This window comes from Diorhabda carinulata, chromosome 9 (assembly GCF_026250575.1).
Source record: "Diorhabda carinulata isolate Delta chromosome 9, icDioCari1.1, whole genome shotgun sequence".
NCBI classification, from domain to species: Eukaryota; Metazoa; Arthropoda; class Insecta; order Coleoptera; family Chrysomelidae; genus Diorhabda; species Diorhabda carinulata.
The window spans coordinates 16321639-16336739 of record NC_079468.1 but is presented as its reverse complement, the minus strand read 5'-3'; the positions used below and the strand labels follow the sequence as shown (position 1 = coordinate 16336739).

General features: G+C 30.7%; 1 protein-coding gene across 7 annotated transcripts in view; it reads right to left on the bottom strand.

Moving 5' to 3' along the window:
* The window catches only part of LOC130898356 (GATOR complex protein Iml1), a 66626-nt gene extending 52771 nt beyond the window's left edge, over positions 1-13855 (bottom strand). For 3 of the 7 annotated variants that reach the window (XM_057807620.1, XM_057807622.1, XM_057807624.1), the window contains exons 1-10: positions 13534-13802; positions 13111-13463; positions 12619-13028; positions 11394-11581; positions 11141-11337; positions 10800-11080; positions 10539-10723; positions 10200-10469; positions 8380-8511; positions 4729-4746 (exon numbers count right to left, since the gene is read on the bottom strand). In XM_057807620.1, coding sequence (XP_057663603.1) covers positions 4729-4746; positions 8380-8511; positions 10200-10469; positions 10539-10723; positions 10800-11080; positions 11141-11337; positions 11394-11581; positions 12619-13028; positions 13111-13463; positions 13534-13594 — 2095 coding nt within the window. In that variant the 5' untranslated portion in view covers positions 13595-13802. Of the gene's footprint in view, positions 1-4728; positions 4747-8379; positions 8512-10199; positions 10470-10538; positions 10724-10799; positions 11081-11140; positions 11338-11393; positions 11582-12618; positions 13029-13110; positions 13464-13533 lie in introns of all 7 variants that reach the window. The other 4 variants (XM_057807619.1, XM_057807625.1, XM_057807618.1 and 1 more) reach the window with 3 other exon arrangements.
* Between the last annotated feature and the right edge of the window lie 1246 nt (positions 13856-15101).

Genomic DNA, 15101 nt, shown 5'->3' with positions numbered 1-15101 from the left:
GTACTTTCACTTTTTACTGATAGAGAGCGTTGCTTTATTTTTTGAATAGCTTATGTTAGTGCTGTACTTTGCCGTTTGTCACGTGATACTGGTCCCATTGACGTTAATTTAGAATCAAGTAGTGCGTAATTTTTATTAAAGTTGTGGGTTAATTTTAAATGGAGTGTAGAAACGAACATTTTCGGTATATTTTACTTTTTTATTTCCGTAAAGGAAAGAAAGCTGCTGCGGCTCACAAAGAAATATGTGAAGTTTATGGTGCTGATTCCTTAACAGAGGTTCTGGAGATATTTCCCTCAACGATGAGCAACGTTTTGATCGGATTACTGAAGCTACATGTTTCACAAACAATTGAAAAACTCTTAAATGTCTTGGGCTAGTTAAGAAGCTTGATATTTCGGTACCTCACGAATTGAAAGAAAATGCAAACACGATGAATCATGGTTTGATTACACAGGTGTTGTGTTTTTTGAACTGCTTCCAAAGAAACAAACGATCAATTCTGATGTTTACCGTCAACAATTAATGAAACTGGATGAAGCAATCAAAGATAAACGGCCAGATTTGTCAAATCGGAAAGGTTTAATGTTCCACCATGATAATGCAAGGCTTCACACATCTTTGGCAACTCGTGGGACACTATTGGAGTTTGGCTGGAAAGTAATGCCACATCCCTCATATAGCACTGATCTGGCACCATCTGATTACCATTTATTTCGAAGTTAGTAGAATTCTTTGAATGGTCAAACTTTCACAAATGACGATAACCTTCAATCGTACATGGTTCAGTATTTTGCTGATAAGGACCGGAAATTTTATGAGCGCAGAATCATGAAGCTAAAAGAAAATTGAGCAAAATGGAAAATATATAATTGATTGAAAAATATTCTTTATTAAAAAAAGTTTTTTTATACTAAAAAAATTACTTTGTCACTAATCAAATATTTTGATCTTTAGAGTTGTTAACCAATTTCTATGTATAATATTATTTCTATTAAATAAAATTAGTCCAACAAGTTTTTTCTGGCACATTAGCTCCTTATGTGTAGTATTTAGATTAGGTTTAAATATTTATATCCGTTGAGTTTGAGGTATTTTATTATATAGGTATTATAACAACTTTGATCAACGACATGAAGATACAGAAGGCAACGGGAAACCACTGCATTAAAGATTCGTATGAATATCTCTAGTATAATAACATGACTATAAGCTGCAAAACACAAGAAATTACTGATTATGGATTTCGGAAACCAACATCCGGCATAGGAGGAATCGCGCAATCAGACCACAGGGCTTCCTCGGTCATTATCAAGAGAAATCCCTGCGATAGAAGTAAGAAAACACTTAAAATTGGAACTTGGAATGTTACCAGCTTGTTTCAAGCTGGAAACAGCATAATGTAGGGACTGAAGTGCGTTGGCCGGGAAATGGAAAATGTTCCACTAAAAACGGAATTATGTACTACTCCGGAGCAAATGAGAATGATCCTCACCATCGACATGGAGTGGCCATTGTAGTTGACAATGAAACAAAAGAAAGTGTAATGAGCTTCAGACCTCTCATAAACAGTGTTATGCTCCTGCAATTGCAATCCAAGTTTGGTAGACTAAACATATTACAACTATATGCACCCACAGCAGACAAAGACGAACAAGAATTAGAAAAATTTTATAAAGAAGTAGACATAATATTAAAAACAATGAAGAAACTTGAAACCTGAGAGATATGAACGCTAAGATCGGGAAAGGGAAATTTGAAGACCTAGTAGGTGAATACGAATTGGGAGAACGAAATGAGAGGGAAGATAGAATGCTTCAATTTGCACAGGAAAATGAAATGATAACAAACACTTGGTTCAAATTACCTGAAAGAAGGATATACACAAGGATATTACCGCAAGATCATGAAGGACATATAGTAAGAAACCGGATAGATATAATGATCAGGAAAAGATATCGAAACAGTATAAAATCAGTCCGAACCTACCCAGGTGCAGATGTGGGCTCAGATCAAAATCCAGTCGTAGCAAAATTCATGATAAGACTCAAAAGAATAGAGAAAAGAAATCAAACTATTAGAAGTATGGAGATAAATAAGCTCAGAGAAGATGGAATGACACAGCGAGTGAAACAAGAACTGATAACCCTTAAAGAAGATATCGAAAATATCGAAGAACCAGAAAATAAATGGAAAATTACAAAAGATATAACAATTGGTACTAGTAAAAGACTATTACATACAGGCAACAAAGAAGGAGAATGGATGAACGAAGAAATACCATAACTGATGGAAGAAAGAAGATCATTTAATAGTGTCGATCGAAACAAGTACAAAGAGATACAACGAACAATAAGAAAGAAAATTATAGAGGTAAAAGAGAAATGTGAAGAGATAGAAGAACTAGAACGAAAATATGACAGTTTCAACATTCATAAGAAAGTTGGGGAAATAGTAAGAACCAGAAAGCAAAGACAAAAAAGCTTATCAGTGGATAAAGATGGCAAAATAATCATAGACACTCGAAGGAAATTAAAAAGATGGACAGAATATACACAACAACTTTTTGATGATAACGGAATAGCAAGATAAACATCAGAAACAAGGAATTTGGAAAATGGATTAGATATAACAATAGAAGAAATCAAACATGCACTCAAAAAATATAAAGAATAACAAGGCACCTGGAATTAATGAACTACCGGGAGAACTACTTAAGCTGTTTGAGGAAGACCTATTACAAATACTGGCAAATCTTTTCAAAACTATTTATAAAACAGGCACAGTCCCATCAGATTGGCTAACATCAGTTTTCATAACAATCCCCAAGAAGACAAATGCCCGAAAATGCGAAGAATATCAGACTATATCACAATAGAATTTATCGAAAATTTGAAGGGGTATGAGTGACACTCAATTTGGTTTTAGAAGTGGACTTTATACTTGGGATGCCCTTTTCAGTTATAATATATTAATCCAACGCTGCCTTGATGTTAACAGAGAAGTTCAACGAGCTTTATTGATTACGAGAAAGCTTTTGATAGACTCCGACGTGAAGAATTGATACCGATACTGAAAGAAAAACAAATAGATTACAGAGACCTCAAAATAATAGAAACACTTTATCATAACCGGACAGCCAAGATGAATATAGAGGGAGAACTAACAGAAGAAATATATATAAAACGTGCAGTAAGACAGGGTTTTATATTATATCTTTGTGTTGGACCCAGATTCTTTTGCCTAATTCTTTTAGTGAACGTTATTATTTGCTAGTTAATCGTTTATATATCTTCCTGACTACAGGAGATGATTGCAATATCTCTTTTCCTATACAGTTCCTGTCTAAATTGAATAGTGTACACCTTCCAATGGCTAGATTGTTCGCCTGGAAGGTGCTAAGATACGTAATCACTGACGTTAGTTGGAAGTGTTAACGTTAAGAGGAATGTACCTTATATAACACAAATTATTTTGAAGCGAAGTGAATATAGTTTCTAAAAAATTTTATTGTCTTTCCTTTTAAATATGAATATTTCCGATGCAAATTAGTATAATTTTTGATATGAGAATCGAAGAACACTTTTGAGTTTACTATTTTCAATACATTTAAAATTTGACAATGTTAATAATAAGACGGGGAATTTCAATTATTGTTAAAAAAGTCATTTTTGAAGTAATTTTCTGCCCCTTATCTTAATACGACCTCCTAATTGATCTACCACGTCAAGTTTTTAATTTCTATTTCTATATCATAGTAAATGTTTACCTATTCGTAGATTTACAGGTGTAAAGCCTATTTTTAATTGAGGTAACGCCGCTGTTTAAAGAGGTTCGATTTATTTTGCTTGGAGTATGTTGACCCTGATCTAAAATACTTCTCTCAAGTATACATTTTCATGACGAAATAACCCCTAAAATTACATCTGCCCCAAAATGTTAAATGCAACTGGTCAAGACATTAATGGGACATATCTTGAAATTTCAAATTAGCGTAACTTTGAGAAAAATATCCGTAAGTTAACTTTTTTAAAGAATGAGAAAAGTATTAAATGATATGACTCCAAAAAAAAATGTGTAGCCCTGATATATATAACTACAAAGTAATCAAAAACGCTTCTTCTAGGATACATAACCTCAAAAATCTCAAAAACTCGACGTGGTGGGCCAATTCTTTTAAATAACAACTTTTTTAGTAATATTGGTCTAAAATTGTACATTTTTCATTTTTAACTTGATTATTTTATATTAATTCTCAAACACACTATATGCTTGCAAGTTATTAAGTTTTTCTCTAAAAACTTTGTATTATTACGATGCTGTTTTATCTCCACTGCCGCTCTAATATGTATATACAATAAGTACAAATATTTACACCGAGGAACTTGATTCAATGATATATGTTTTTATTATGCAAAACATATATTTTTGAAGCCATTACAGATAAATAGACAAAAAATAGTAACAAAAGCACAGATCTAACAGAGTGTATTCTACAGCATATAATGTACAAGTGTACAATTATTAATACGGTTTATCTACATTTTGAATGATTAATTCAAGGAAAAATGTGAAAATTATTACCGTCAATATTTAACTGAAGTTTTTATAATGCAATTTCTACCCAAATATCATTTATTAATTTGCTGTACAACATACTCTAAAACGGTTGAGAAATTTCTATTTTGTATATTTCTAAGAAAATCTACAAATAATAAATGATCTAACCTATAAGGACATCATTGACTGCCAATCCAGGATTCCCCACGAAGACCATGGAACAAAAAGGGACAGTTTGAATGCCAGTGTCAAAATTAAGAATTTAGATAATAATTATGTCGGAATCTGTCTCATGTATAGAGATATATACATAAGATTTTTTTCATATACACAGTGTGATCTAAAAATAACACAGCTATTCAGTTAAATAAAGAAGTATTCTATTACAAAAATAATATTTTTTCCAAGAACTGAATAGAGCTTAGTACAGCGGTGGATTTACCAGCAGACGGAGTAGGCTGTAATCTAGGGCGACAGATATCAAGAAGCGCCAAAAATTTTTGTTTATTTCATTTAGCAAAATTAAAAAACAATTTTGTTCACATGAAGTTTTGAAAATTTGTACAGAAGTAGAAGTAATTTAATAAAAATTGAAATATAGTATTATACTTAATCGACTCTACATAAGCAATTGCCGGAAGCTTTGTAGATTATGACTAAAATAATGTCCTTTAACTTTAATGTACTTAAAGCATCAAATTTCAGAGAACAGTGAAGGCGGTAAAAGATAAATAGCCTACTGGAGGCAAATCGGAAAATCCGCCCCTGGCTTAGTATGTACGACCAATTTATCCACATTGTTGGTCTTTAGCAATCATGGCTGCTAATATCTATAAGCAAATTCCATTATTTCCATTAAATCGGTTATTTTTAGATCATACTCTGTAGTTGAGTTCAGTAGGTACTTTTTTGAACAATATGTTTGAAAAAGCAACAATGTCATCGATACATTTTCAATTTTCCATGGAGTATATTTTTATACATTATCTGTAAAAGACACTCATCAATATCATTTCCTAAATCAGTCTTGAAAACAAAGAATTTTTCTTCAGAAATTACCAATGATATTAGTTTTCCTAAAATTCATTAAAATATATAGTATTAACTTAATGGCAAATTGTAACTGAAAAAAAAACTTATCAGCTATAACAGTTGATTAATCCAATACACAAGACAAAAAAAACATTTTTAAAACTTCTTCAACATACCTTCATACTATTTTGATGTTCATTTAATTAGTTCTACATGAAGTATGTTCTGTAATCCAAGAAAATTAACACCATGTACTGCAGATTATAGCATTATGTTATCTGTCCATCATTAAATCGAAATATATAATACTAAACAATTTACCTTTCAATATGGATTGAAATGGAAAGGCAATCATTTAAAAAATGAGCTTTTTAAATACATTCACAAAAACATTTGAGTGCATGCACGGAATTTCCAATTTTGTTAGCTAATGCAATGAAATTTGAATATCATTTATATATTTTATGTCCAAATATGCAACTGAACATTTTTCTTCGTGTGAATATTAAAAAAGCATTTAGAAGTATGAAAAATATCTCATCATATACAGTTTTGTGTCTAATTTATAGATAAAATACACAAATAAAATGGAAATAGTTCATGACTACTTAGATCAACATCAACTTGCAGTACAAGAAATCAAACGATTCTAATATATTTTTTATTATTTATTGAATAACAATCAGAATCAGAGACTTTTCCATTGAGATTTCTCCCCATTGTAGTGTGGGTCAATTGTTTTAAGGTTTAATATCTAGTTGCATATCTAAAGCTTGGTCTACACTATATAGCTGAAGAGCTGCTTTATATCAGAGCTATATATAGCTCCGTCAACCACATATAGCTCTGCTAGATGTAGCCCTGTTATAAGTAAATTGGATGCCATTCCGTGTATCAGAGCTGAACATAGCTTGGGAGAAACCGGAGTGTTCAGTTCCCAGCCATATGCTAAAGAAGAAGGTAGTTTTTGCAGTAACTGTGAAAAGTTTACTACTGGAGACTTTTTCAATAAGATTTCTCCCCATTGTGGTTTGGGTCAATTGTTTTCAGTTTTATATTATATATTGTTTGTGAATATATTATTTATCGTTCTGTTCAAAGTTATTTCTAAAGTCATTTTCGAATTTATGCCTATTAACCAATTCAATTTCTCATTTTCATATCTATTTGTTTGAACTTTTTATATGATTTCTCAACTTCAGTTTAATATCTAGATGCATATTAAAAGCTGGGTTTAATATCGCTTTGCTAGATGTAGCCATGTTATAAGTGAATTTGATGTCATTCCATGTGGAGCTATATATAGCTTGGGAGAAATCGGAGTGTTCAGTTCCCAGCCATATGTCAAAGAAGAAGGTAATTCTTGCAGTTAATGTGATATTTCCAACGGAGAAAATAGACTAAATTTTTTATATAACCAGGCTATATAGCAGATCTCCAGTGTCATTTTTTGATCTTATAGCAGAGTTATATAGCTGTGCTACATGTAGCTCTGCTACAAAATGTGAACCTTGCTTAACACATGTTGATTGTGGAATTTTTCTTGTTTTTTGACCAAATGTTCTTTTAGAATAGAATAGGAGGCATTTGCAAATGATTAAGCAGGTTAAAACTGGGAGATTAGAAATGTAGATTGAATCATTGATGTACTTCAGATCTAATATGTGTAAATTGTGTTGTGTTATGTTGTGTTATATTCGTTTCTAATAGTCTGAAAAGGCTACTAAAATTTATAAAAATTCCTGAATGGGATATGAATATTCAAAAGAAATATAAACTATTTAGGATAGTTTTTAAAACGCTTAAAACAGTGATAGGAAGCAAAAAATGTTTTTGCCATTGACACAAAAAGCTAAGATATTTAGTCTCACTAAAGTATTCACTGTTCTTAAATCTGATGAATGACTGATATTTGATAAAAGTTGATGTTTTGCACTTATAATATTTGTCATACTTCAAAATTAATTCGCACTATTTCCCTTTTTAATGATTTAACTGTTATACCCTAAACACTTGAATATTTGATTTCATGAAGAAAACTCAAATATTTTCAATTCTGATGGCAACGTAATAATAATTTGTATTTGTTCACATGCACTTGCATGTATAATCTACATCTTACTGTGTGGAGGTTGAAATAATTTATTTGTATTAATTTCTTGAGCCGAAATTGTGCGAACCGGTTTAAAACTCTCATGCATCATCTAACTTTTTAACAGGCCCTAAACTTGCAACATTGCAGTGTAGTAACAAAAACATTGTTTAATAATATATGTTATACTGAGTACATTTTATTTCGAAAAATACAAAAAAATACTTTCAAAATTTCATTATATTTGAACCAAAGTTTACTAAATATATGAAAAACTATGAATTGCAACAAAGGAGAATTTACAATAACTGAAAATTTTATAAATATGAAAATAATAAGCAGAGCATCATTAAAGAGGATCATGGATTATGGTAAATAGAGATGGAGGTAAAAGAATGAGAAAGAGAGGATTAATTGAGGATAGAAAATATAAATAAAGTTTAGTATTTCTCTGAAATAATCAAATTTGTGAAACCATGTTGACTTGAAACTCATATTATTAAACAATGAAACATGAACACAACTCTTAAATTTATAAATGAGAAATGTTTGTGCAATATAAATTATAATATTTCTAATACTTATGATAATACTTTTCAGCATTTTGTAGGGTATCATATCCATTTTTTTTCACCCAGATAAAATCTGTTCCTTTTAAAGGGAAATATTAGGCAAAAAATATTATCATTACATACCTGTTGTCAAAGCAGGGGTCCACTGTTGCTCACCCGTAGCTCCCCAAAGAAGAGCTGAACTTTTTGATGTAGGTTTATGAGATCCAGACATGTTCAAACTGCCACCGTGACCATTCGATCGTTTTTTACAATCTACCCAAAACAGACAAATTCGAAATTTTTTCCATTTCCTAATATCTAGTAAATTGGTTTAAGCAAAAAATTACCTATTGATAATTATGAATTTTTTCACGCACATTTTTATATTTTTCAATGAGATATTTATATAGCAATCAAAATCAATGTCTGATCGATACCCGCGCAGAGCCTGGAGGACGCTGAGACGAACTTAATCCAGCTAGGGGTTCGACGTTAGAGGTACTTTGCTCAGGACAGAAAGAATTTTCAGGCGATTGTTAAAAAGGCCCTGATTCTCAAAGGACCGTAGCGCCGGTTAAAGAAAAGAAGCAAAATCAACGAGAATTAAATCAGCTTCATATAACAAATAAGGTATTATTTTTGAAAATTACAAAGATAATTTGCTAGTAATGAGGTGGAATTTCTGGGAACCATAATATACCATTTTATAATTTTGAGAATTGGTTTAGTGGTAGAAAACTGTAGTCCAATAATAAAAGGTGCACACCTATTACTTAAATCCTTTGAAGGACCAGATATATTTACTTTAGTTTATTAAAGTGGCAAAATGCACCAGAAACCCGCCTTGTAACTTATGATAGAAAAATTAATTTTGATACTAGCAACTACTCATGCTGTATCTATTTGGAACTAATATGTCTCATAATCTCATTGGGTTAAGACCGTCTTGACTTGTCAGTTTGCTACTATAGCCGTTTTCAATCAAGTTTGCAGAATCTGTCATGAAATATTGATTTTGAACAAAGTATTAACATAAGTTCATTAGAATCCTAATGAACGCTGAAATTAGAGAAATCTTAAATGAGGAGACTATTACCAGATATATAAGACCGCAGCGAATACGATGGCTAGAACACATAAAACGGATGAAAAATAATAGTGAAGATAAAAAATAACATAAAAATAGGAAACTGGCCCAAAAGAAGATCAAAAAGCCAATGGGACAGTCAAGTAACAATTGACGGTTTGGAAGTTTATTGAACAAATAGTACAAATCAATTTAATAGATGAATTGGTAAAGTGAGTGCAAAATTTGTTCCCAGACTTTGTACTGATGAACAATAAGTTATGTTTTATTTTGCAAGTTGAGTCTATAGCTATAATCCTGATTCAAAAATTTAGGAAAATTTGTGAAGCACTGTACAAAAAAAAGAGACCTCAAAAAAAGGGCCAAAGCTTTTTTCCTATCCATAAAAAAGTGTCCTGTCACAAATTTTGAGCCACTAAAAATCTTTCTGTCCGTACATATCTGCTTAACAGATTTAACATCACATTATTTCTGTCTCTTCCTGAAAATAAGAAAACGTGCTAAAAGAGAAGTATATTGACTGCATTCCTGGCATTGAGATTATAACAATAGAGATGATGAAAGCCATTCCAAATTAAGTCTTTTCAGAAAAGTTTCCTGTCATATATTCAGTATTAAAGTACGCTGCTAGTCAGAAGCAGTACTCACAAACATCAATAGTATGCAATGCCCAGGGGATATGATTTGGATTTGGGATAGTAGCACTGCAACTTATGTAACCTAGCAAAGAAACAGGGAAAACAAGAACAAATATAAAAGAAAAGGGAAGGGAAATAAGGGAAGATATTGGCACAATGAAAAATTGTGGCAAATCAGCAGAGGGAAAACTACTATAATATGGTAACAAAGAAATATATTGAATATTTTAACTTACATTCCTGTAATGCTTGTAAGGCACTAAATGAGAAAGCCATTTGACTATTCTCTTTCTCTTTGTTTTGTGCAGGTACTGCTTGATAATGATGTTGCTGGATTAGTACTCCTGTCGGTCCTTTTGGAAATATATGGGTCCATCGTCTACGATTTGAGGTGAGTTTAATAGTTACATGAGAAGGATCAAATGGATTTATCAAAGCTCTTGATTCTAATGGAGGAGATCCTTCAGAACCCACTACCAGTCTTACAGGGGGAGATAAATCTCTATCTGAAAATTTGGAGAATATATTAAACTAGGAGATAAAGACATTACTAGTCAAATGTGTTGGAAAATTACCTTCTGGATTTGCTGATAAAGACGGACTGCAACAGGCTGCTGGAGGAATGGCTATGGGTTCTGAACGAGTATTACAGCTAGTTCGCTGGAATAAATCTGGATCAGATAGTTTTCGCCTTTGTCCTTTGGCAATTTCTTGAGAATCCAAAATGCTACCTGAACTTTTTTTATAACGTGATGGTATCCTGTCAAAAATAATAGCTAAGTAAAATAAGATTTTTTATGAAACTATTGATAAATGAAAATCGAGGTAATACAAACCTATTATCTGCTGCGGGATAAGCTGATGGTAACTGAAAAATTTTTGCATCGTATGCATCATAGTCAAAAAATGTATTATGTAGATACTCATCTTCAGGTAACAATTTTGATTTAGGAGATTTTTTTTTAATATCTCCATCTACTACAGTTGGTGGTAATTTTATTCTTGGAATAAAATTAGAATAGGCAATTTTTTTGTTGGTTGAATAAAATGATAAGTTTATCCAGTGTGGCATAGAGTAATCATCTGGTACATTAAGATTTGTATCTTTATTGTGAAACTAGAACAATGTAATTAAATTTAATTTGATTTGTCTAAAAAATAAAAAATAAGAACTTACTTTTAAAAGAGGAACTGCATGCAGTGGTTGTTCTCCTACACAAACTAAATCACTATTCACTCCATTATCTATTATTCTTTGTTTAGTGATATTAGTCAACTCTCTATCTACTTCAAATACACCTACACCTGGAGTAACAACCACACTTAACTGACCTGTTCTATCAAAACTTCGATCCAAATAATGTTTTTCAAAAGCTATAATAGAATCATATTGTTTCTAAAAATGTTTAAACTCTATAAGAAATAATTACCGTTGAGTGACACATTCAAAACTTCTAAGAAATTTCCTTGTGATGATGTACTATTCTTTGCTGGTGGTATAATAACATCGGGTTTAGAGTGGTATTCTAGCACAGTTTTTAAATATGTCTGAAATATTCTTCTCAACTGAACTAGTACCGTCCCCCAATCATCATAACGTTCATTCTGTACAACAACTCTAAAATTGTATTGCAAAATTGATATAAGACAACATGAAAAATTGGAGGAAATATATTTGTAATAAGCATTTATTAGTCTTTATTTGAATTATAAGATCATATCATTAAGTACAATAATTCAGTGCTACAAAATTCAAAAACCCCCTTTATCTGTCTTCTAATTTTACTTTACTCTTAATTAGTCCTTCACCACACTCTATGTTTAACTAATATAATAGGAATAATAACAATGTAAAATTTTTAAGTAAATAAATGCTTATCTTCCAGTGTAAATTTCCATAGAGTGTCATGAAAAATTGTACAAAATTATAACACTGAATTATCACTCCACATTACCAGAGTGTAGTGAGAATATATGACAATGGATTTGTCTTTGGCTTGTGTTTGCTTTTATCAATTAATTTTAAAATTTAAATTTGTCAATTGAGATACTGTAATCCTGTACTAAAAATAGTCACAGTTCTTTTAACAACTAACTATTTACCAAAGACATCAAGTGGATGGCATTTTGTGAAATTATGATTAAAAATTATAAGAAAATGTCACCTGCTCACAATAAAAGTGAACTTGAAAATAATTTTTTTTCTTGGTGTATACAAATGACCTTCCAGATCCCAAATGTTCAAATATTTTTAATTTAGTTATTCAAACTAGAATTATTATCAGCATCAATTTCAAAGAACAATGAACCATTATAATTAAAGGGAAAGATAATCCAACTTTGTGTCATCTATATAATAGATTCAGATATTGTTTAGTTGAAATAGGTGAATTGTTTGAGACCTTATTACGATAAGATTTTGTTTATTATTGTGTATTAAATAATATTTTTCTTGATAAATTGTCTTGATTTTAGGTCTGTTTTGATGAATTGTTTTGTCAAAAATTATTTTGTTAATATATAATTGTTTAAAAAATCTCATTATTGTGGATTTGAGCCTAGCGAAACTTTGGTAACCACTGTAGTCATCAATATTTTTTTGTTTTCAGGATCAAATCTATACAAGTCAAGCTTTTCTCAATTAAACATACTAACCTATAAAAATCTTCATAGTATCTTCCTCTATAATCTTTTTGCAAGCATTCCCGCATGTGCTGAGGAAATTCTTCTAAACTGTTGGCTTTATAAAATGTTCTTGAAAATAGAACAATTGTTACATCATGATTACTTCCACTTTTTTTCCATTTCATAAATAAGTCAGCTAAGAAACCATTAACTGCTTTTTCAAAATACAAATCTCCGTGTATATCAAAATCCCACATTTCAGTTGACATTTGTAAAAATATAAATACCATTGATGTCGATGATCTAAAGACAATTTTTGTATCATCTGTAATCACTCCACAAGCAACTCTATCCCCTTGTGCCCACATTTCATAAACCTGGCATCTAATGACACCTGCACAAAATTCAAGTTTTTTATTCATGTAAACACATGTATTCACCTAAAAGTTAAATAAAATTTTTATTGTTACTTAATAATCACATCGCTGATTAAAGTATTTGATTATTAAAGATGTCACATACTAAACTATTTTTAATCCTCCACATCTCTGACCTTCCCATATATTGATCTTTAAATGTGAGTTCTACAGAATCCAAAGCTACCTCTGCGGGATTTACAATTCTAATTGTTACATTTTTATAGGTCTGTAAACCAAATGCAGTTACAATACTTTGTTCGATACTTATAGTTTCTCTAGCTTGCAAAAGATCATCAGAGAATGTTTTAATTTGCAATAATAATCTGGGAAGCTCTTCTTCAGATTCACTTTTTCTATTTTTCTGATTATCATCATCTGGTATTGGATGATATATTTCAACTATATCATTCTTTTTTGCTTCTGGGTAATCTTTTTGATTAATTATTAAATCTTCCTCTGCAAAAAAATATTGAAAATGTATGTTTATAACGTTATCATAATTTTGTTGATTTAAATTTCCACTCACCACTGAAAGTCTTTTGGTGTGCTTTTAATTTAAATGATTTCATTTCTGTGTATTGTGTCATTTCTCATTACTAAACTAATCACTATTTGAATAATTTATTGTTTTCAAATGTCCTATAAAATTTACTAAAAATAATGGACCAATAGAATTAGAAAATTTTATCTTGGTGAACAATAAACATTTTTATCTAGTAAAATAAATTTCCTGCTTTTTAAAACATCATTTAATTCATTACATTTCTGCCAGGGTCAGCTGTAAACCTGACTTAAATTATGTCTTCTTTTTTTATCCTTCTAACGTTTAAAACCCATACTTCCCATCCACTTTTGTATGGATTTGACATCTATTTAAACCAGCGACAAATCTAGATGTGGATGGAGGTATAAAAGAAGCTGTATCGATGAATGTATCTATGGAAAATGAACTAATAGTCCAGTAATTTTATTCGATATTAGCAACATTTAAAATTGCAAGGTCTCAAAAATTGAGTTTTTGCAAATATCTCGTTTTCTATAGATTTTACGCTATTAGTATTTCTTATGAATATTGTACAGAATTAAATTCTCCGCAACTTTTGTTCAAAAAAATTTTTATAAGTTGAATGGTTTTTGAGAAACTGGTACATCCGATCAAAATAATTTTTTTTAAATATTACATTATACTTAAATATTTTTTTCTTAGTTACCTATTTTAAATTATCTATATCTATTTATTTATTAACACTTAACTACCCACATAGTTCAAAAATGTTAAGGAAAAAATCATAAATAAAAAAGAAAAGAAGTAAAATTATAATAAATGTTTTTATTAAAAAATGTCATTAGATCTTTCGATTTGTGGTGGTCAAAATTAAAAAAAAAAAGAAAAATAATTCTTTATCGTCCTCCCAAAGCTGTAAAATCTCAAGGTTATTATCGTCTTGGTCTCTAATTCTACTATGATTTCTGGGTGGTCAAAAGCCCTATCTGCATTGATATCAGTGTCATACGGTACAGTATTCGTAAAAGGTTACCTATTACACTGGCCCCAAGCTAAAGAGCACTGCAGCCTCGCTTTTCTATATTCACATCTTGAAACAGAACCACTCTTGCAGTTGCAGAATATTGGGTTGAGTAACTTATCTCGAGCAGGTGGTAAAATTGTCGTGATGGGTTCTAGGAATCCGTTACGAATTGTCCAGCCCCCCAATTCTTGAGTTTCTAAATCATACACTTAAATAAGTTTAAGCTTGTAATAAACACTATCTAACAAACGATTCAACGTATAACAAATTTTTTGACAAAAAAGGTTTTAGAAAAATTAATTATATACAATATTCATTGTAAATATAAATAGCGTAAAACCTTTAGGAAACGAGATATTTGCAAAAATTGTGCAAAAAAATCGATTTTTGTGTCCTTTTGTCCCCAATTTTTTAATTTCAATCATATGTGAATTTTGAGAACAGTTTGAGAATGCCAAAATACAATTTTATACGAGTTTATAGCTGAGAGTACCTCGTATTTCGAAATTCTTATCTAAATCTACATACAATAACTGAGCTATAAACCAGGAATCCTCAATGCACA